Here is a 25237-nt window from a genome sequence, read left to right as displayed (position 1 = left end):
TTATCTAACTATGTGAAATCATGCACATGAAAAAACCCAGACTATACACTTAAAATAATAAATTCATACTACTGCTGTTGGGGAATAACACCATAATGTGACAAGAGATTATACAGGAAAACTTTAGCCCAGGGCTGTGCGGTCAATAAAAATATGCTATGCCATATATCATGATGAAATTAAGCAGAGAAAACAATTAAGCTGCTGTTTATAAATGCATGAAGCAACAAATTATGATTTCCAAACTCAAGAGATATATCAAAAAAAAAAGTAAATAGAAGAGATTCAGAGGAGGGCTACAGATGCGATCAAAAGTCTGGCACAGCTTCCATACAAGAAATGTTTAAGCAGGCAGTCCCAGAGCTTTCCATCTTAAGCTGAGGGAGAAATTGATTTAAGTCTATACATTCATCAGTGGCAAAAAGGGTGGAGAGGGAATAACTGTTTTTTGTGACTTCCAATGGCTGTTTTTTTTTTTGTCTAATGAAGATGTCACTCACAATGTTCAAAAACAAACAAAAAGGGTTTGCTCTTTTCACAAAATTGGTAAATATGAGTCTCCTTGAAGAATATTGTTTCTCTGAGACACATTTTTTCAAAGAAAAATCTTTCTTTCAAAGAAAATCTTGAGAAAGTCATGGCAAAGAGAATCTATGGGGGACTGCTACCTTATATAGACTAAGAAAACATACAGAAGAAAAACTATTATATGCTTCTCCACATTTAAAGGTTATCATGCATGTCTGCTTGTTGAAGATACCATTATTTATACTGTCAGGTTACTGACAAAACAAGCACTATTTTATTTTGAATTTATTCATGTTTCATTTTGAAATTATTCATGTTTGTCTTTCATTAAAATGACATTAGGGTGAAAAATTTTTTGGTTCTTTGTTGGGGGAATGTTTTTAATTTTTAAAAAGAGATTTAGACCTAGAAATAAGAAAAAAGAAAGTTTTCAAAATTTATATTTCTGAGATCTATCTTATTCTTTCAAGTGAGAGAATTATAATTTTTAGGTATTTTAAAGCATTTATTATGGAAATATAGGATGAAACTTCAGCTGCATCAGACTCCCTTCAGATTACCTGAGATAAATTAATAGCAAAAAAATTATGTTAAGGTTATACATTATTTCTGTTTGCAAATTCCTATGCTTTCAATACTCCTGCTCAACTCTGAGAATAAAACTTTTCTAGATTTTGTGATCCTATTGGAGACAGCAGAAGGACATAAAGGAGGTTGATCTCTAATGAATGACAGCATTCAGCAGCTGTTCAATTCCATGAGGAAGGAAGCAGTGACAATGGGCTACAATTACATTCTGAATTTGCTAACCACCTTTAATTGGTCAGCAACTCAGTTTTTCCAGTCCAGAGAAGTGAATGTATAATCCCTTGTAGGTAGTAATTAAGTACTTCTCTGTAGGAACAAGATTTCTTATGAGTCAGATGTACATGAGCAAAAAAAAAAGGATGGCAGAGATTTAAGTTTTTAAAAAGACCTTGAGATACTATCTTGAAGATGTCTTTATTCTGAGAGATTCTGGCTTGTAACAATCTCTTTGGCCATTATACAAGCTGTAGAGTCAGAAAGTTTAGCAAGCTCTCATTGTGGTATGTGCCATGCTCAGGAGACATGCAGAGATGGGAGGCACCAGATGTAGAATCTCAGAACGCTTTGTTAGAAGCTTGATGTGTGACCAGAGTAGACTGATACATAATGAAGCAGCAAGAAAAAGAAATTTAGAGAAAGTGTGTAGTCCCAGTTATCAGAAGAACTGGTAATCCTGTCATTAACAGTGCTGCCATAGGTGAATCTCATCTGTTTCTTGCAGAGAGAATAATAAAAACCAATATGTCTGGAAAATAGGGGCCTATAACTCCAGATGCGGTTTGGGTTTGTATCTGGCAGATAGAAAGCTATGCTGCTTATGAAAAAAAACCAACCAAACAAACAAGCAAACCCAAAAAAAAACCCAACCTCCAAAAACCCAACAAAAATAAGTGCCTTAATTTTGGTACCTGCAGGGTATCCATGTCAAAATACAGATGATCAGGCTATGAGTGACAAAACAGTCTTAAAGGGAAGGAAAAGAGAAAAATTATGCTTTGATGATAGCACTTATTTTTCCTCATGTTTCTAAAGGCTATTCTTTAAAACCATGAATATGATGAATGTGTTGCAGTTGTAAATAAGGTGTGGCATAAAAACTTATAATGCAGCTTCATTATATGATAAGAGTGAAATGTGTTCCTTGTGGAGAAAAATCAGTACTGAAGATCAAAGAAATATCTTCAAAAGTCCCTGCTTTAAGGGTTTACAAGTGCTGTATTTCCTTGTACTCCTCATGTTGATAAAAAGGACATCCTGTAAAAATATTCATTATTGGAGAAAAAAGTTGTTTGTTTTTTTGGTTTTTTTCTCTCCCAATGAGAAAATGCACATTTCACATGTGTAATCCAGTGGCCTGCTGTCTTAGAAGCAGATATTTTAAAAGTCTCTTTTAACTTAATTTGATACCATTGCTAAGAATTGAAATACCCTTTTTCATGATGGTTTGGGAGTGCTGCAGGCTTCATTCACTAGCTGATAGAAGGATGGTTGGAGGACAAACAGTCTAGAAACTGTTTCATTTGCTCCTCAGAAGATACTTGTTCCAGAGAAGGGAAGATGGTATTTTCACTGCTTTAAACTACAGCTCTGCCTCTGCACAATTCTGCCAGTGGGGATTGTCCAAATATGAATCAACACATTCTCTAGCCAGATCCACCCACCCAAGGGTTTGAGTTGCTTACTGTGAGTGCTATTGAGAGGGTGACTCAGGCTGTAATGAGGTGAATTTGGACCTATATCTCCAATGTAGATACCCAAGAGTCTGGAAAAACTCTAAAATAAATGCTAACTCTCTCTTGTCACAGCAAGAGAAATGTTTTTCCTAATGCACCTACAAACCATAGATTTGTTTGCCTAAAGACATTAACTCAATAGACATTCCAATACACATGACTATTAGTTCAAATTCCCTATTATTTTTATTAGTATGACTCCTGGAGTTATGTAACTAAGGGAACCTGCACTGGTGTCCCAGAAATAAAGAATTGCCTTCAGCTGTTTCCTGGCAAAAATTTTCAAATGAGCTTATCGTCACTGTATGCAGTGCTGAATAGATAAGCAACCCAATAGGCACAAACCAGTTCTGAATATCTATTCTGAAAGGTTTGCAGTGGGAGCTGCTGAGTGGGAAAGTGTTTCTTTAGTGTGGTCCATGTTTCTGTGCCTGAAGAAGTTCTGAGTACTTGAACTCGAAGAATGGGTGTTCATCAGTCAAAAAAGCTGTCCCGTAAGCTTTGAGGATCCCTCAAAAATTTCTTGAGCTCTCCTAGAAATAATTTCTTCTAGAAATAATTTGATTACCCCAAGTTTAGTCCATATGCATATCGGTTGTTTACTTCTAATCTTTTCATCCTTAGCCCAAACCCCATGAGTAGGGAAGAGGGAAGAAAAAAAAAATGCTTTTGGGCAGAAGAATATTAAAAATGAATGCTGCTTTTAGGAAGTTGTACATCCAGAGACTATATTCACGTCTGCAGTATGACTGCACTCAGACAATATTTGAGTGCTTCAGCCAAAGGGAAGAATGTGTATCCATCCTGTGATACCTTTAATTAGTTGGGGAAGTGATAAAACTGAACCTACAGTGGCGCAGATCCAACCTCTTCCTAAATCTTGGTGTTATGGGTGGCAGTGTGCTGTTTATAGTACAGCCTTTTGTTGCTACAGCTTCATCATTCTTAGTGCTCAGTCTAGGTAGATTAAAGTTGCATTCAGATATTTTGTTTTCAAAAAAAGGCTGACAAAGCCAATGAGACTGATTCCATGCATGCAGGCTACACAAGATTTGTATTTGCTATATCCTGTTAAAATACCTAGTTATACAGATTGTTTGGATCATCCTAAACATTAGTTACACCTTTCTTATTTAGAGATCAGAGTGTAGTATGAAGCACTGCTCCTGCAGTTAACTGCTATTTTTAGCTATTTAGCACCAGATCTTCTTTTAGAACACAAATTTTGCCTCACTGTTAACAAATGAAACAGACTAATGTGGGGTACGTTATCAAGCTGCCGAAGGTTAGCTTTTCTTCATGTCATGCTTATGAGTGACTGTGCTGCACTAATTAAAAACATTGCCATGGCAATTGCTATAGAAACATTTAAATTGGCATCATCAGTAACAAATCCGTGCTATTGATCCCAGCAAGGCTTATTTCACACTACACCTGAAGAATCTAAATAGAATATTTTGCATTCAAAAGGACTTCAAGAGATAAATTTTTTCCAGTTGTTACTGTGCTTGAGAGAATAATGTTTTTCATACAGAAATTATTCATTTACCTAGAACTGTTGTAGGATTCTGATATCAAATTCCTTACTGCAAGGAGAGACTGCAATGGTTCTACACTACCACCACATATCCCTCAAACCATACAAATGAAAAAATACTTATTACCTCCACTCAGATCCACTGATTTGAAAGATGGGGAAAAAAAGCAAGTTCTCAGAAATGTTTGGCATTAGTATGTTTAACACATGAATTCCCCATCTTAGGAGAAGCTTCCAAGATAACTAGAAAGAAAACCATTTTCTATTGTTTGACAAGAACAAGAAGTTGAAATTTTACTGATTAAATGATGGGACCAGAAATGGATTGAAAAGAGATTGCATATAGAATATTTATCAGTTGTTCAGAAAAAATAAATTATTCTCTAAAGATCTTTGCTCCTCTTAGAAGAAAAATCAAATTAGATGTTTATCATAATGTTCAGCAGACACACTGACCCAGAATAATAAGTCTTTCTTTACACCTAAAAGTTCCAGTTATCGTAAAAATAAAAAGCAGGAAAAAATGAGCTGTAGCTTCATTTTTTGTTTTCCTTTTTGCTTCATTCTTCTTGACATTAAGGATGCTACCTTTCGACTAGGTAGTACAGTCTTACTAATTATCAAGAAAATCAGTAGAGGGCAGCGCTGCACAGAAAAACCACATGCTTAAAGCAATCTCAGTTTAACTTCTGCCCTGGCTGGGACAAAATGTGGGAAATTAGATTCCTTCGAGAAAAAGACCTCTATGAAAAATTGGTGTTTGCACAGAGATAATTTCTTCTAGCAGGGTCAGAACATTTGTGCACGGTGCACTGAGTTCCTTTGAATCAGAAAAGCTGGTCTTACTTTTCCAGACCATACCAGAACCCTTTGTTTCAGTATTAAACTCCACCTTCTGAGTCTACAGAGTGCAGCTCCTAACCTGCTTGAACAGCTGACTATGAGACAAGGTTAATAAGTCAATGACCACCTTGAAGTATTTCTCTGAGTACGAGGAAAGAGTAGTATAAACCTCTTTTGCATTTAAACTATTATGGCAAATAGTGTTTGGACAGAAAGGAATGAGGGCAATTTCAAGAAATTAAAAATGTGCAGTTTGAAATAGTAAAAATGAAGCACTTTTTAAAGAAATTTTATTTACATTTTAAATCATCACCAAACTGAACATGCAATCATACATCTCTAAAAGGTCAAAAGGAAATATATTGATGTCACCCACTCTTCTCTGTCAAAAAAAAGAGTAAAATCAAAGCAGAATGCATCATTTGTCTAGGTTTTGAAATAAGGACATTTTGAAGTGAAAATTTTAACTAGTTGGCATTTTTTAGTAACTTCTTTTTCACAGCAGTCTTTCAAGGCCTAGAGGTTTTAGGTATTAGAGAAGAAATATTTTAAGGATTTTTAGCAGTTTTATAGAATCACCGTGCATTAACATTTTGCCAAATATCCATGTTAATTTTAGGAATTTTCACTTTGTTTATGGTTTGTTATGTTTTACTGCAGAAAAGACAGTAGGGTCCAAGAAATTAGAGAAATAAATAAGTCACGACTTTAAAGATATATAAATAAATATATACAAACACAATATTTATCAGAATAGTTACATAACAACATATAATTCATATTAGGCAAAAGTAATCAAATCCAAAACTTGATTAATATGAACATTTGAATATTATCATTCAGAGTGTACAGAAGAGAATTCTTAAACTCAGTCCCAGTGCAGCCATGATAGAGCACTATTTGAGAACACATCATGCAAGAATATCTCCAGAAGAGATAAGAGACTTGGTAAGAGTCACTGGACAAAGGTGATTGTCTGACTTCTCAATACAGTATTTCCAAAGGTTCTTGTTCCTGCCTACCTTCATTCTGCAATACTTTAAGCAGGATCTAATTTACAAAGCATGAAGAAGCCCTTCAATCTGCCTCAGATGATGCAGTGGAATGGAATTGAAATACAAACAGTAATATTTTATGCTCTACATTAATAAATAACTTTATTCAATGATAAAACCAAGCAGGTTATTTCAGTCTAATATTATACAAGGAATTCAACTCATCAGACTTAAACATGGATAGAAGATTGGCTGACTTTAGTTTTTGGGTTTTTTTCTTTTGATCTGTATCCAGTAAATTTCAATCACAAGACATGATCATCATGTACTAAATATGTCCTCCAGTTAATGTCAAAATTTGCTGATATTAAATTAACCACAGGAGAGTTGCACTTTGCCCCTGTGCCTGCAGCAGGAACATACTGAGCATTACAACAGAGAAAAACAGAATTCAAAGAAAACAAATTCATGAATGTATGCTAAGATCTATGTACCTTCATGATTTTATGCAAATTAAGTTAATTTACTTAGTGCTTTGATTCTTCAATTAAAATAAAAAGCAAAAGAAAACAAGTTTTCCTGCATGATATACATGATCTTCTGCATAAATATGACACCTAATATGTTGTTTTCTTTGTGTTTTTCAACATGATCTTAGAAAGTGATAAATATTCCAAGCCTTCACTTCTTGCTCAGCTAAAACTCTTTTTGAAGTTACTAAAATGGTTAGACTTTGATCCTCCTTCAGGATTTCTAGTTAGGACATTGAGTCCATACAGAATATCATCATTTTAAGACAATTTCACACAAGGGCACATTTCCAGTAATTTAATCATTAAGGCCTTTAGAGTACAATTTACTAAATGTTTTCCATTAAACAGTCTTGGTTCTCAACTGGCTAATAATTTTCACAAAAAACAATCTTATTTCCAAAATGAACTTTTGTGCAGAAAAGACTCCCTTCCCATCTTCTATAAAAGTCCCAAACAAATAAACAAGAGTGAAAATATCTTTTGGTAATGTCGGGTTGCAGAAGAAAGGGGGATAATTTTGTGTGGGTTGTTTTAATTTCAAAATATCTGAGTGTTCTGGCCTCACAGTACTATCACTGCTAACGGATCAGGATAGTAAAAGAAAATGTACTTTTGCTGCTGAATTGTTTTCCTATTATTTTTGTAATATAAAATGACAGCTCAACTAAAGATATCCTAAAGCAAAAACAGACTTAAAGTGGAAAAGTTTATGGAAAGAACTGTGACATCAGGCACTTCAGTTGTACTGCCAGATAGAGTATGAGATTGATTTGGTTTGAATAAGTATTGCTTACAAACTTCCACAGAAAACATCAGAGTAATTTTCAGAAAAATGTTAATTACAGTAATGTTCTATATCATGAAAATTCCCATTCATTCAGCCATGATTCAGGGTAAAATGAAATACATTCTAAATGGAGAATTCTTTTCTAAACACAGCGTTTCGCTAACTTAGCAGGATTCTTATGAACCTACAGTTGTCTAACAAGTACTTTTTGTTCTTGTTTAAAGAATCTGTAGAAGGCATCAATAATACTCTACAAATTTCATTTTATTACTTCCTTTCTGCAGAAATAGAAGAAGAGCCTCTGGACAATTGGGGGCTAGCAAAAGGGAAGAAGGGGATGTATTAATCACAAAGTAAAAGAAAATTCAGATTTTCAGACAGTCATGAACAGATGCTAAGGGAGGATAGCATCAGGCTGAGCTGGAAGAGATTAGGTTGGAAGATTTCTTATTTGGGCTCTTGTGTCAGGATGCTGCTGGTAGCTAAAGCTTTCAGATAGAGTATTTTACTCAGCTTGTGTTTTAAATTAACATCTATATGCCATGTGAGCGAACTGGTATAAGATGAAAAAAGACATTAAAGAACTTGACTTAAAACTCTCTGAGTAATTTTCATGGTTATTTGTCATTCCCATGGCTTATTGTTTTGATCACTTGACTGGGTTCCTGTTTCCTTAGGGAAAAAAAGTTATTTCAACTTACACAAACACTTTTCTCTGTCCCCTAGGTTTTTCTTACAAGAGGAATATAACATTTGAAAAATTTGTTCTGGTGAATTATTAGAGGAGTGGAGGGTAACAGCATCTCTGGAAATGATGAGGACTCACTCCTTTCTGACAGTTTTGCTTTGGAGCTCTGTGTTTTATGTGGTTCATATGACGCCGTCCCAAAAAAGGACTAACAAGCACTCACACAGTGAAAGGATAACAGGATTGTCAGAGAGTGATGGAAAAACACTGCACCGCACCAAGCGTGGTTGGATGTGGAATCAATTTTTCTTGCTGGAGGAGTACACAGGTCCAGATACTCAATACGTGGGCAAGGTAAGCTTTGTGTTTAAAGGATTCTTTAAAGGTGATGCATCTAACAGCCTTGGTATTTCCACTCCTTCTCCACAGCTGTTGTGCTTTTTGTACAGCAGCGGTCTCAATTTCTCGTTATGTCAAAGCACACCACAGGCCACCTGTGGTTCCATGTTTGTTCAAAGGTGTGAGAGAAACGAAGTTCAGCGAAAAAAAAAGGAAACTATTCAGACTAAAATGTTCCAATTTCCTATTACATATGCCCATGCAAGTTTTATCACTTTTTCAACTGTTAAACATGAATATTAGATAAGAGAATAGAAAAGTTAGTATTTCATTCATCTACCTTTGTGGCATTTGCTGATGTACTGGGCTGTATACTTTCTGAAGTGAAATATACAATTCTATTAACAATAAAATTGCTGTCTCTCCATGATTCCAAGTAGGGCTATAGTGTTTGAGGGGGAAAAGAAACCTGGATTTTGTGATTTCTGAAATAAACTGAAAATTTTACTTAATTACTTGAAGGGCTTTACATTCTTGGTGATCTATCTACATCAGATGTTGTCAAAAATGGAACCTCTGAATTCCAGTTGTCTCCAGTCCTACCTCTTCTGATAACATGAAACTCAAAAAATTCTGGATATTTAGCCCTCTGCTGTCTCACCATCCACAAATCTGACTTATGGTCTAGTATAACCAAGATATCTTTATTAAGATCTAGAATATCAGAGATCTAGAATACACCCAGAGTGACTTACAATTAAGGAAATGTTTATCTTAATGGCTTAAATTAATAAATGTCCAATTCAGTTTCTATCTTTCATCCACAATGCTGTCACTAGCTCTTATTCAGGTAATTATCTCATTTTCAGGTGCCTAGCTACTAAACTGATTTGGACTTTCGTAGATAAAAGCTACAAAATATTTTTGAACATTAGCTAATATCTCTGGTCACATGATCATATGGAAAACGTGCAAGTCATCTCCCAATATTAAGAAACAAAATGTCAAAGAAGTCAACCCTGATAACTATGAGCTTGATTCTTACCTTGTTCATACCAACACCTGTACAATTCTGTTTTCCACAAAATAAATTCTGACATGAAGTAGGAGAAATAAGACAAAGGCAAATAATAATATTGCTAGGTCTTTTTATCAGTGTGTAAAATAAGAAGGTTTGTTATAGGCAAAAGGGTTTTCAATAAAGGATAAACTAATTGCATAGAAATATTTCTAAAGACAACAATGTGTTTGCATGTATTGTTTAATATTAAGTACACTTTTCAAGAGAACATACAAAAAGGTTCACAATAATTCAAACTCCATAGCTGTAGAGTTAGCTCTAAACTGACAGAAATAGGCTTATTTTTTTTTAATAGAAATCTGTCATAGAGGAGAAGTAAATGTCAAACTTTAGAGCTGCTTCCAATTTCAATTCCACTAAATATAGATGAATGGCTTAAAACCACTTTAACACTCAAATAAATTAAGCTTACGTCAAGACCATCACCACCCCTCACACAAGGAATGCTTACGTGTTATATTGCAACAGATGCAAACTTACCAGAGTAAGGTAAGATTACCTCTTACTTGTTCCAAACTAACTAAAAACTGTTAGACCTTATTACCATAGACTTAAGTCCAGGAAGAAAAGCCAGACAGCTGTAGAGCAGTTGGGTCTGAGATGTTTCACTTCCTATAACTCAAATAACATGTTGAGATTTTTACACTTTGCTGCAAAATATTACAGCAAGACCCCTGAGAGAGGTCAGCATCTCTGATTCTCTAAACAGATAGAAATCACCCCAATTATCCTGTGTTCCAAAGAGGAGTTGCATTGAAATGATGAACTCCATGTGTTTTCACTAATTTTATAGCAGTTTATACCATGATGAAATTATCACAGTTCTGTCCTCAGTGGTATAAAACCACAGTAAATACATTTTGAATTAGTTCAAATTAACCCAGGTACATGTGACATACAGCACCCAGAGGGAGCTGCTACAATAAGTCAAAGAAGGAATTTTTTTAAAGAAAGGAAAAGCACGCCAACAACTTCATCGAACAACATTATTCTGAGAAAGGCTTAAATCTCAGGTTTAGTATTCTCCTCTTCAAAGTGATGGTAATTAGCAAACTAGCATGTGTGAAGTAAGAGCACTTTTATTCCAACCCATGGGGACTAGTTCATAGCAAGCATTCTTATCTATCCCCTCTTTAACATGGATATGCACAGGCAGATGGGCTACTGGGGTAGAATAACAAATGTAGTACTAAAATTTAAATAAACTGAATTAAGAAACTTTACAAGAAAATAAACTTCTAGGGGATCATAGCCATAATAGTAAAAAATTAGCTTTCCCACCCTGTTTCTATTCTCATACAATTTTTATCTGTCTGGTCATTATGTTTTGATACTAATGTTACTTTATTGATGTTTTATTTTGTTATGAGTTCATTCTGTTATTGGCAGTGGGGAAGGATCACTCAGTACGACATACTGAGATAGAAACTTCTTATTAAGAAGGATGAGTACGCAGGATGGAGATCAATTCTGTGACATCCCCACACCTCTCATTCTTGCTCCTCAGACCCCAGTCCTTTTCAGACCAGCAGAGGACAACAGGACACTTCGACCACTGGACTGCCCAAATCCTGGCTGGCAGTCTGGCCCCTATGAGAGGACTCCTTGTGCCCAGGCTTCACTAAGTTGCACAGGTCCCTGGAGTGGAGTTTCTCCCTCATATCTGAAATGATATTTTAAATAGTAATTTTTATAGTTGGATAGTTGGCAGCCACCATTTAAAGATGGGGGATATATGCAGATCAATTGTCTTGTGACTGTGATGGGAGTCAATGTAAATTCAGACAACTTACAACATGTCTACCTCACATCTTTCTTTCCTTCTGCAAACTCAGAGGATTCATGTCTCAAATACAGGTGAATGCATAAAAGATAAGTGGATAGGAAGTCCTTAAATTTGTTGGGTTTTAGTACTCATACATGTACTGCTTATGGTATCCTTTGATTTCTTTTCCTTTTAAATGATATTCAGGAAATACTTAGGCCAACCAGTGGATGCATCTTGCTAAATGTTGTTTCTAAAATGCATAGGGAGATGAACATTGCTCTGGAGAGTTTACAAATTAAATACGCAGTCAGACATATGTAAGGTAAGCAGTAACAGAGCCCTGTTTAAAAAATTAGAAAAGAAGAAAAAATAAATTCTAAAATATAAAAATGGCTACATTCTTTCAAAATGCCTGTTGCCTAGTGAGATGTATATCTCAAGCAGATTATCAATGTGAGGACATTTTAGAGAATGTAGTGAAAAGAACTGTAAAACCTGATTCTGCCCACTAACAATTCACAGAAAAAGTAGATTACAATATAGCATTAATAGTTAAATTTATGAGATTAATTTCTTCTTAAAGGAAGAACAACCTTTATGAAATAAGAAGGTGTTGAGAAAATAAATGCCTGTGTGTCATATCTGGGATCTCTTTTTCTTTTGCAAGGTAGGGGCCATAGATTCAGCCTCTTTGCTGCTATTAACTTTAATAGCCTTGCAGAACCTGAGAAAGTAAAGTTAAAACACTGACCTTCTGTGAGAAAAGTGTACCAAATATACTTACGTCCTAACAAACGATCCAAAGAGATAATAATCTAAAAAAAAAAAAAAGGACAAGCGATTCAGGAAGTATTAAAATGCTGATGAGGATGATGTTTATTAGTCACAGAAAAAACTTGCAAGAAGGCTCTAACCAAATAGCCCTCAAGGAAAAAGTAGTTTCGTTTTCCAAAGATAATATTGATTTTATGTGTCTCCATTTCTAAATGACATAACTGATACCTACTGAATGGACATCATTTGCGCAAAATGCCAAGTATCTTTAACTACAGCCGTCATGAAACATCCCTAGACAAGAAGAAATAGACCAGATGAAAATCATTAGCCATTTTGGAAAACATGGTCCTTTATGTTTTGCAGCAGTATATTGAAGTGGTTTCAAGAGATGAGATTTTCCCTTCTTTAAGTCACTCAGTTGCATATTTTACATAGAAGCTCTCCTCTCCCTGTACCAAAGAGGCACTTTGATAATAAAAAGCTGCTAATCTTGATGGGCAGATAATGGGTGTAGTACCATGCAATATATGTCAGACCCTACCATGAACATTACAACCAAACACCTGCCAAATCCCAGAATTTTAAAAAGAAGAAACAGACAAGAATAAAAACTTTTTTTTTCACACTACCACAAACTTTCTCATAATAAAGGGGGAAATACAAAATAAAAAAATAAATAAATAAATGTCACTGCTCAAAATTAGCAGCTCATGAATAACCTCATGCTTAATAACGTCCATAAAAATAAATTAACTAGGATCTGCATGTCATAAGCAGCATTTAAATTGGATGCAAACTGAAGAAATATCTCTCTTCTACCATCAGTTAACCAAGAAATTTGTTTCGTGACATTTGTTTGTGTGTCTTAACAAGAAGTATAAAGTGAAAAGAAAAATAGCAAGAGGGTTTCTTTGGGGGGGTGGGGGAAGAGTTTGGTTTGGTTTTTGGAAGGGCAGGGTAAATATATATATATATATAATATATATCTAAAATATATTTTTATCTAAATATATATTTAAAAGCAGCTATTTTTTCTTGTAATCTGCATTTATAAATATTCAGACATCTACAAGTAAGGTTGTATGCTCTCGCAGTCTGTCTTAAGACTTAATTCAACTTCATAAACAATTATTAGCTTAATAACTATTTAACTTAAAAACAATAAAAGAAGTATCACTGAATTGCCAGCTTCACCAGATCTGGTTATTTAAAAATAATTCACTCAAATTCACACCTTTGTACTGAATGGTTTTGAGGTATTTTTTTTTAATTATTCAATGGAATTGGATAGTATTTTCTTGTAAATGTAGACTGTAATGTACTAATGGCTGAAAATATTATTTCACATTATTCGGCTGACTACCTTTGCTATACCTACCAGTCCAGAGTAGGCTCCCTCTTAATACAAAAAGCAGCAGAGAAGATGGAAACCTGGGAGCACTAAAGCAATTTTTTCATTAGTCATATCCTCATTCATTCACGTCCTCAGAACATGTTTCTGAGGCCCTGGCCATACTCGGTCTCCCCTCTGAGCAGTTTGGGAGAAAGAAGCTTATGGCCCACAGGGGTGACCCAAACAAGCTGGCTGTTGGCAACACTGCAGTGCCCAAACCAGCAGTAACCTTAGTTGCTCCATCCTAGAGCAAAATGTTCTCTTCCACAGTAGTTTTTATTCATTCCCTAATATTTTCTTTGTGTACTGAATTTTTATCTTGCATTTATAGTGTGAGAGAGAACTTACTTTTTTATTTGTGACCTGAAGCAATTTATGCAATTTTTCCATAGAGATTTCTTTACAGTGTTTGCTATTTTCCCTCTACATTCAGTTTAAGAGTGACCTATAAAGATGAGAGACTATGCAGGTGCACTATCCTTTTAGAGTTTCAAGCGTGTCCTCTACCTTGTTATTATTACATTCCATTTGTACCCCCTGTAAAATTGTTGCAATCAGGAGAACAACTAAATGAGGCTAGAAACAGAATGGTTTTTGATATCTTTTAACTTAGCACTATGGTAAATTGAAAAAAAAAAAAAATACAAACCGAAAACAAAACCCAACAGAAGCATAAACAAATCATATGCTTCTATCATTTAAAAATATAATTCAACTGGGGGAAGATTTCATCACATTCTTAATATATTCCATCTAGTATGCACTGTATCCCAAAGCCTTCTCATAAATCACAGCTTTTGAAGAAGATCTAATAATATATTTTCATTAGAATCACTGTTCCTAAAGTAAAACCAATACTTTAAGTTTAAATAAAAGAAGAAAAATTAGTGGGGTCTCCTTTTGTCTTTACTTTCTCAGATCTCAAATTTTTCCTTGTATTTGAATAAATACAAAGAAATAATGGTGCATCAAAGAAAAGAGGAAAAAAATAAAGACAGTAAATATCAAAAAAATAAGAAAAACAGTCTGACCAAAAAAACACAAAAGAGAAGACTTCTTTGATTTGTAAATTAATAAATCATCTCCACTTACCCTGCATTCTTCAGTTAGCACATTTTTTCCAATACATATTTGATCTAGTTTCAAACAGCCATATCCTATGCAGATGAATCACCAAAATAAAGCTAAAATTGAAACAGACAAACAGAGGGGAAAAAAAATTTTAAAAATGCCACAACAAGTCCCTGCCTTAGACACATTCATTACTTAATTGCAAATACCAATAAGGAGCCATAGCTTTACTTGCTTAAAAATAATTTATTTTCTGAAGTCTTCCAACATAAAACTTATTGAAAAATTGGTGGAAGTAAAATGCATTTTTTGTCAAAAAATAATAAAAAAACCCCAAAGCCTTCAATACATTTTGCTATTTTAAAAAGAAGGCTGGAAGGCCAGGGAAGAAAATGATGAAAGACAAATGTTACGTCCTCCAAAAACAATGGGACTCTTCTTTATCTAGAAAGGACAACAGTAACTTCTGACAACATAAATACATTTTTGATTGAAGTTTCAAAAATAGTGCCAAGATCTAATCACATCATGCATAACCCAAGTATAAACAGTTTAAACACGAAATATCTCTAATGTTACATTGCAATAATGGGCCTGAGCTAGAATTTTGCTGTCAAATTTGAACATCACATTTCATATAAAATAAAGAATTATTCTTGAAAACAACTGCAATGATCAGAGGCTTCAAAGACATGAATAGCACGAGTGAGTTGGCATTGTTTGGTACAGACAGAGCAGCTGTCACGAGATCTGACAGCTTCTGTTTCTTCAGCTACATAAAAGGCTGTTAAAAAAACAATCTGAAGTTCTTGTCATGTTCAGGGCAAGAAGTTGGGTTCATATTGCCATAAGGTTGATTTACAGTCATCATCAGGAAAAAGTTTTTAATGGTAAATACAGTCAATACAGTTAAATACTAGGTAGAGAACTATCAGTGAGATAGGATTGTATTGATACTGGATGTTTTCATGACAAACCAAAAAGGAACCACTTGCCAGAAAGGTGATATTGATCCTACCTGGAGGCTCTAGGTATATCTCTTTAGGGCCCTGTCTGTTCTGTTCTCAAGGATTCTGTGTGCTTTTCATGTTCATCTGCTAAATCAGCTAAACTTGTTTTGAGGGGAAAAAATTAAATAAAACAAACAAAAAAGCTGAACCAAAATAAACCCAGAAACATAAACGAGGAAATCCTCAAACCTTTTATTGCAGATTTCCTCTTTACCCTTTCCCTTGTTTTTTTTCCATTTCCTCGTCCCTTCCCTCTCCTCTTAGGGGACAGAACATCCATGCAGATTTTCAGTTAAAAAAGAATAAAACAGGAAGCTACCAAATATGTGCTTTTATAGATACTTAGTGGAAAAAGGGGAATTTTCAATGAAATTTTTCAAAATTTAGCAACACTAATTGAAAACTTCATCCATAGCAAAAATGCAGGCATTTAAAAAATTACTAAGCCATTTTTAAAGCCAAAGTCAATACAAGACAATTCAATACAGGCAAAAGCAGCAATATTTCTCCAATTCTTTTCCCTTTTCCCTCTCGCCCTCCATGCTTCTCTCAGGTGTGGAAAAAGTTATGCTTACCTAATACCCAACCTAGCAGCAATGGCATGGAATCTATAGTTCACCTCAATGCTTGCTCTTGGCTTAGTCACAGCTACCTTCCCTGGGGATGCCCTGGGTGTGCTCAGAGCACCAAGGGGATGGGACCAAACAGCAGGAATGGAGGCTGGGAGCCTGCACAGTAGAGGCTTCCCCTGTGGAGTTCACTGGGATTGAGCAATTGTTGACCAGCTAATAAAAAACCCAGGACTTGAAGTAAAACTACCTGATTTAAAGACACATAAGCCATGGAGGATGGAGTCCTCTTCTGTCTGCAGTGGTAATTTCCAGCTGCCAGTTAAAATATAATTTTCATTTTAATAAAAATGGCTTTTCTGAGCTTAAATGTCTCTTGTTCTTATCAAGCTCCATATGTGGAAAGGCCTAAGAAGGTCTGGCTTGAAGATCTGTCTGGCTCAGGAACTTGGCACAGTAGGTAATTGTTATTCGTAGAATAGCTTTATCTTATTAAAACTTCCTTGGCTAGTATTTCTAAACCTTGCAGCATTAATCCTAGAAAAAGAAGATTAGACTAGTGGCAAGCTGCAGACCTATCATTATCTATTATCAGGCAATCATTTATTGTGCGTGAAAAGGTGAGAGGTTGAGCGAAACGCATTTCACGAGATATTTTTCATTATGTTGTTTATTTATTCCCTTGATTACATTATGGGAATGATTCTGGAGAGGGTAAGTGCTTTGGCTGTATTGTGGTTGATTGGTACCTGCCAGCCCAGTGATGGAGTGCAAAAGCCATCAGAGAAAAAGAGTATGTGACTACCTAAAAAGGTTGGTTTGACAGCATCAGAGGATGGTGTTTTGCAATGTCTGGTCTGTCAGGGAAAAGGTTATGAATAGTCATCTCAACAACAAATAGCAAAGCTGTCAACAAGCAACTGCCTAGAACAGCAAGTGCTTTCTTCCTATATGTGCCTGAGATATCAAATTTTGTGTATTGCAGGAGTCATCACACATTTCAGACTTCTGGAAGCTGAAAAAAAGTGTTCATCTAGTCCATATAATTGACTAATTTAACACTATGCTGGGTATCAATCAAAAGAGGAAGCTGGGTACTCTTATCACTTTTGGAAATACATAACCATGGTCTGATCATTGTTGTATATATTGCTGTAGCAGCACAAACACACAGGCAAACTTCTGTTCCCTCTTACATGGTCAAGAAACCCTGCTGAAATTCCTCTTTTCTGTTTTTACACGGCAGAATATAGTAAAATTAATAAGAAAGAATTACAGCCTCCATGAACATTTCAGAAGTCACAAATTCCTCTGGTTTTCTTCACATTTCAGACACAAGTATGCCTATTTCAGATGGACACCACTAAAACAGGTTTCTCTAAATTTTGAGTGCAAGGAAATGACAGCCAGGGTGATGATATTGAGTTACTTAACTGAAGAGAAATTTTTGCTTCTAATTCTTCATTTCCATAGGAGAAACCTAAGGAATAATGGCACCACTTCTCCCCTACTTTAGTTGTAAAACTCTTTCCAGAATCTCAAAGATCTTTAGAATGGTTGATTCAGCTACCAGAAGGAATTTTTAGCCCATATCCTGCCATAAAATAATTATTAATGTTGGAAATAATTATTAATAATATTTGACTAAATTTTTTGTTTTATATAAATTTTACTTTATTTTTTCCATTTGCAAACTGTAATTGTCAATGTCTCTCTAATGAAGCTTTTCCTCAGAACATGTCTGTGTATGAGTTGTTCCCATACAATATTACAAAAAAAGCTCTGGAATTTAATAATTGCCATGAAGTATTGAGCTGAATAGTATCTTAGGGTACACTATGAAATGGAGAAATATATAGAACCAGATATTTACTATCTACCTATTTGGGGAACAGTGCCTGAATGCTTGAATTTGTGACATAACCAATTGCTTTAACTTTTTCTAATGCATAACAATGACCAGGATAGAGATAGTAAATGGGATATTGTTATATTTCTACTCAAACATTCATAAAATTAATCTACCTAACTTCAGATTGGTACTTGTCACCACCATTTAGCCATTTTTTCCATTTGAACTTTTAACTACTAATACATATTTCTGATTAAGAGCTGAATTAAACTAGATTTCCAAATATTGAGAATAAATTTGGTTATTATAAAAAAGTTCTGGTTTACAACTTCTATGCAGTTAAACTGGAATTAAACACTAATATATCATACTGATAAAAATGTTGCAAGTACTGATGCAACCTTTAAAAATGGTGCTCTTCTGGTAGTTCACTCTTACAGGGATTGTGAAAGTAAACACATTTTTCTTTTTAATAAGCATTTCTGATGAATAAACCCTGTCAAATACCAGGAGGTAACAGAGCATTTAATGTTCATATACAACAGGTAGCTGACTGATAAGAACAAATTAAGAAATGAAAGATAAAATATTGAAAGTATCTCCTTTCACTTTCTCTTGACTATTAAAATGTTTGCATTTAAAAGGGTGAGATTAAAATCCCTGTAAAATTTGTGTGCGTGTTTCTTCTAATTTAATTTATAATTTGAAAAAAAAAAGGCAAAAAGACTGTATATGCTGTGTGAAGCAAGTGACTAAAAGAAATAAACATTTGCCATTTAATGTTAAACCTACATTAATTAGATATAAACAAGTGGTGTGGACAATAAAATTAATTTAAAGAGGAATTTGGCATAGGAACAAATATTTCTGTATCCATTGTCACTGAAGCACATGGAAGAAGGATTGTTGCAAGAAAGCAAAATAAATCACTTAAGTGTGTTGGGGTTTTTTTTAACTCTAAATTTCACAGAATATGCAAATACATTAATCAATAAAGACTAGTAATTATGAAATGGAAGAGGTCACAGTTTGATTCCCACACACTCCATATGAAAAATTTAGAATAGCATATTGAAAGGCATGAAGTGAAGGGAAAAATATGAATCTATAGCAGAAGAAATTCTTCAGTCCCTTAAAATATGGAGGGAAACAGGAATCACCAATTCTGATTTCATCTTACTAAATACTGCAATTAATTTTCTTTGTATTTCAGGTCAATAAATCTGGTCTAAATTCAAATTGTGTAAAAGAAAAAAAAAAAAAAATCAGAAAACCCTCCCCTCCCATAGTTAAAAATCCTTTTATTGTCCTAAAAATTCTGAAAATGTATGCGTGTGTATATCCATGTAAAACACTGGTTTATCTTCAGGATAAAGAAAGGATTTACACTGATCTCTTTGATGAGAATAAAAGAGAAAAGGATAAGTCAAATGTTAAAACCATGATTCTAGGATTAATAATTTCCACTTCCATAAGTATCATTAAGTGAAATATCAAAGTATTTTATATGCAAAGAACATTGCCTATGGTGAGACAGGCACTGGCAAAACATCCCTTCTTCTGAGGAGAAAACTACAACAAAGTTGCTGAAACAGTGATTTAAGGTCACAGAACAAGTCAATGACAACATTTTGGTGCAGAATGGAATAGCTACTGGATAGGGACAAATCCACATAATGGCAAGGCTTATCTATTTAGAGAGGTCAAGACAGGAATGACAGCACTCATCAAGAATGGAAACAATTTGGAAAAAGAAAGCGCTCCTGTTCCCATATTTTAAATAATATTAAAATCTCAAGTTCTATTTTAAAATCTATTTTCAAGTAATTAACAAGATCATGGTCAACATTTGACTCCAGCTGAAGCTGTAGGATAATTAGCAAAACAACCAGTTTTATTATGTATGCTGCATCCTTCTCCAAAGTACAGAGAACTTTCTTAGACAAAAATGGATTCCAGAAAAGAATGGAGACAGTCATCATTGATTTCTCCAATTCTCCCCCCACCAAATTTTTTTCAAAAAGTTATTAGAAAATTAACATCAATACATTTAGAATTTTATCTGCCTTAACCACATTCAAATGCTTTGATATCCTTGTTGTTGAACTAATAATAGTTTAACTATTCCCTTTATGCACCTCATGCAGTTTATTTTTTCATTAGTATTTGCATTAAGAATATTTCTTTAAAGTCCTTTCTAAATAACTCCTGCACTGTCTCCTTAATCTCACTTTATCTGACCAGCTTGCAGATTCAGCTATTAAATTAAACATGAAGCAACACTGTTGGTCTGCAGGGCTTTATGCTTGGTTTGGGCCTTATGCTTTAATTTCTCTAGGCACTACTTCTCTTTCATGGAGTTTTCTCATCTAAGGCCCCTGAGAGCCTTGTCCTGGCTCCCTTCTAAGCCACAATCTTCATGTTTAATCAGACATGTACAATCAGCCTGTGGTTTATGCAGAGCCCGAAATCCATATCAGGCACCCTAGAAATGGAGTTACACTTACCAGTTTCTGTTGCACCATGGAAGTCATTAAGAAGTGTTGATATCTATTCCAGCCCCTGCCTTGTCTTTGCCCTCATTACAGCTGTGACCTTCCAAAGATGGTATTTGGAAACAAGATTTAAAAGAACTGTATGAGTAAGTAATGCAAATTTCAATGAATACAAAATGAGTGACAAATAAGAAAAGGAAAAAAATACACTAAATTTTTTTTTTTTTTTTCCTAACTACTGGTTTTCATGACACTCTTCTTGAAAAATTAGCTTCCCTTAGGAAGTTACCATATCACAACACAGATTCAAGGCTTGGCGCTTATTATGTCCTGTCCTGATTAAAACCTTTTTCTTTGATTTACCTACTTTGAGAATCTGCTTCCCAGATTTTACCAGAAGTTGGCCACATGCCCGTCTTGGAGCAGACATGGGGCAAGGGAACTGCACTCATACTGATGAAAAATTACATGGAAAACTCTACAGAATACTTTCACTGACACAGAGAGATAGTATGATACTTAAAATTAACTTCATTCTGTGTTTTTATTTTTCCTTTCTATTTTTTTGCCTTGGTCAACACTATCAGTAAATAAGCAGTAGCAAGGACCTTAGTGATAATTTAAACAATTATCTTACCTTCTTTCCACTACTGTTTATTTGAAAATTTGGTTTTAGATAAACATTTAAGATATATAAAGTGCTACCACATAACAATGGAATTCTGAAATTAGTATTCAGGAATGAATGAATTTCTTCTTGTGAGGTGTGTACAGTGTCATTTACCAGTTTGCAAAGCAAGATCTTAGGAAAAATACATAATTGAAAAATGAATCTTTGTGGCAGAGATCATTGCGAATCAATAAGCATGAAACTCAGCATAATAACTTTTTAGGTTTGAAATGCATTCTTGTAAACACAAGTATGTTTTAAAGAGAGTAAATAACCAATTTTGAATATTTCTGGAAAATACATATCCAGCAGCTTAAAAAAATTTCAGTGAGCAAGTCTATAGTCTGTTTTTTTTTGCTTGGGGCTGAAAACCTGGAAGTCTGTTTACATATTTAAGGCCTAAAAAGACTGATCTTATTGGCTTACATATCAATATCTTACTATTCTGTTATACCGTATGACTTCCTAAAAACCATGCTGTCTTGATCAGTGCACAATTGTCTATAAGTATATATATATACATATATATGCATGAAATTATGATCAGAAGTGAAAAAAATACTCAAATATTTCTGTTATTGATATATTTTTGACATTGGTGAATGGGGATGACCTATTCCTGGAAACACTTATACATTCAGTGTATTCAGTCAATACAGTCCTTGTCCAAAGTTAGGGCAATGGATAACCAGACAACTTCAAGGACATCAGATTCATAAAAGAAAATAGAAAAGAACATATCACAAAACCAAATACAGATCTGTTATAATCTAAAAGTTCTAAATTCTGGGGCCTGGGAAGCAGGGATGCTAATCTAATCAAGAAGTATAGTGGTCAGAATGAATACTCTCTCAAACCAGCACCTCCTGTTGCCTCTGAGATAAAGTACTTGGCTAAAAAACCATTGGTCTCCCCTATTAGAGTATTTCTTATAAGCTTATTAGTATAGAGCTCAGCTCAGAACAATTAGTTCTGCAGAGGGTAGGGGATAATCTATCCATATGACAAATTAACATTTCTTCCAGGCCATAGCTTTTATTCCTGCCTATCTCTATGCACATCTTTTGGAACAAAAGGACATTTTGAGCGCCTCTAAAATAACAAGAAAAGTCATGCACAGAGACACATTTCACTCAGGAGTTTCTGGGGAAAGAAAAATCCATGAGAAAGGAATCCTCTGTAATTGTGAAGCCTTTAAAATAATGATGGATTTAACACCTGTTCCAGGGACTGATTAAAGTGACAGTGCTTGGTGTGATGATGACATAATTTCCGACCTGTGCACACAATTAATGACTGGAGTCAATTCCCATAAATCTGTATCTCATGTTATGGAACAGAAAAATAACTGTGTATGGCAAACCATAAATAATAATAAAAAAAGTTGGCTCTTTTCATCAGGCTGAAAACCTATAACTAAGCTGCTGATTTGGAGAATAGAGAGAAAGACCTTTGAGTTACACACATCAATATAAAACACTATTCCAGAAAAAATTAACAAATTATATGCTCTGAAGTCCAGTTCTTTGTGCAGAAGTAAGTATGCAACGACTTTTGCAGGTTTAACTACAACTTATCATAAAGGGCACAGGAGCTATAGAAGGTAAGAAGGGTAAGGAGGTGCATGAGAATACAGCTTTGGTTTCCAGGACCCCTTCCTACATATGCAGAAGATATATACGGAATTTCCCCATGTTGTGTTTGTATGATTCGAACCAAAAAACTGTTAAGAATTGTGCTGAATTCTTCCTGAATGGAAACAAGATTTACCCTTAAGTACTAAGTAAAAATCAGCACCTGCAGCTGATGTCAGCAGTGTTTTTCACAATATCCTTCTCCAGAGAATTTCTAACAGTAGACAGCTGAGCACAAGAACCAGATGCTGGAAAGCAGAAGATAAGGAAAGTAAATGTCATTTGCCTTGTTTAATATACAATCACTTAGGCTACCATAACACATAGAGTCTGGTTGTTTAATTAAGAAGTTTGTGCTGATGTCACATATTCAAGTCAGGTAAATACATTGCCATTTAGCACATACATAAAACTTTTGATTAAACACACATAAATAGAAAATTAAAGCTATGAATATACTGCTATTTCAATCCACACTGAAGAACTACAGCAGCTATTAAGATGTCTTTAGAGTTTTTAATTACTTAAAATGCTAATGAAGGAGAATATTGTCTGAGCTGTATCCTAACTGCTGTGGATCTCACAAAGGTCTGATATCATACAGAAGGGGCACTAGTTGATATCCTGCCTGTCACTAGCACTCAATGCACTGTGTGTGAGATTTTATGTTTGGCTGAGATGATACCAGCCCTTATTTCAAGCACACCACTTTCATTTTTTGATTAGAATTAAATTATTTTGTTTCAGGTAATACTTATCTTCTTTCACAAATACTGTCTTCTTTCCCACCTATGTATAAACAAACTTCTTTAACTGGAGCAACCTAAGAATGATAATTACAGTCAAATTCCCAGTCTCAAATCAATTTATGCTTTGATACATACCGGGATAACTTGGAAAGCTCAGTTTCTTTCTGTTTCACAGTTTAGGAATAAATTGCATCATATAATCACCATATATGAATAGAAATTTGATGTAAATAGACACATGGCTTTGTAGAACAAACATGTACACATTTTCCTTTACCTAGCATGTTCCTTGCCTCAAGCCAGGAGCTTTAGCTAAAAACTGTGATTAAAAGATGTTTGAAGAATCTTACAAATAGAGAAATTTTATTTTACTCTAGTTTCAGAAAGGGTCACTTTGGAGACATCTAAATAGCTTATGCTTCACATTCATGGGAACCTTATGTCCACACCGTGTGTCCCTTCCCATAAGGGAATACTGTAATACTCAATGGTTTAATATTTAAAAAGATACAAGGATATTTCAAAGAATCATACTAAATCTGACAGTCATGACATTTTTCAGGTTGATAGTCTACACCATGCACAGTCTATTATTTTTCTCTATACATTTCCCAGAGCCAGGAGGTCTGAGTACATTACAACCAAACCTCAACACTTTCTACCTATAGAGCTAATAATATAATGCTTCATTATTCTAATTTTATGAAAAATATTTTCACTTTGAAGTTACACATGGCTTAAGTCTTTCACCTTAAGCAATAAAGAAAGCAACGTTATGAAAGGTAAACTCAAGAAAGAGACTTTGTATGAAAGGTGAATGCATCATGGCTCATCAAAACTTTAAATAGAAATGCATTTGGTATAATAACATAAATAAGTTTTCATTTTCACAGGACTAAAAATCTTTGTCTTTTATAGCTTCCAGTTTTCTCCTGCTGAGTCTTGATAATCTCAAACAGAAATAACTAGCACCATTTACTCTTCATATTTTATTCTTATACCTCCAGCAACTGGAAGAAAAAAATCCAGGTAGTAAACCCTAAGAAATTCTTTTAAGAAAGACCTTTGAATTACACACATAAAAATAAAACACTAGTCCAGACAAAATTAACAAACAACATGCAGTAGGCTACTCTGAACATCTGAAATACATGTAGAGGTATTCAAAAACTTACCATTAACATTTTCAGTGATTTGTATAAATACAAATACAATGTAAATTTACTGCTGTAGACCAGATTTCTTAGGAATTCGATCACAGAAATATAATGCAAAAGGGGGATTATCCCTTTAAGATTTTCATAGCAAAATCACAGAAATTATGACAATACCTTTACAAGTCCACAGGATGGACCTAATAAATATTGTCAGGAGTTTAATATTGTCTAATGTAATTTTTAAGACTTTTATTGAAATGTCTTTTTAATTCTACTTCTACACAACACTAAATAGTAAATAAAGATGAACACCAAACACAATATTTCACATTACATGATATACAAGGCAATGTGCTTGACAGTGAATGCAGGGAGAAAGATAACACAACATAGCTGTGTCTACCCTGTGGTACCCAGAACTGCTTCCCCATGCCAAGAAA

The 25237-nt window shown here is 34.5% G+C and overlaps 1 protein-coding gene across 1 annotated transcript in view; it reads left to right on the top strand.

Annotated features, from left to right (window-relative positions):
• The first annotated feature begins 8343 nt into the window (after window positions 1–8343).
• CDH9 (cadherin 9) overlaps window positions 8344–25237 on the top strand; it is a 70254-nt gene continuing 53360 nt past the window's right edge. Inside the window, exon 1 of the mRNA XM_005526477.3 lies at window positions 8344–8586. Within this exon, the coding sequence (XP_005526534.2) occupies window positions 8356–8586 (231 nt within the window). The 5' untranslated portion in view covers window positions 8344–8355. The remainder of the gene's footprint in view (window positions 8587–25237) is intronic.

Source organism: Pseudopodoces humilis, chromosome 1 (assembly GCF_049639895.1).
Source record: "Pseudopodoces humilis isolate 2021_Gansu_Grassland_sample_001 chromosome 1, ASM4963989v1, whole genome shotgun sequence".
NCBI classification, from domain to species: Eukaryota; Metazoa; Chordata; class Aves; order Passeriformes; family Paridae; genus Pseudopodoces; species Pseudopodoces humilis.
The sequence above is the reverse complement of the archived record's forward strand: the minus strand, read 5'-3'. Positions and strand labels throughout refer to the sequence as shown.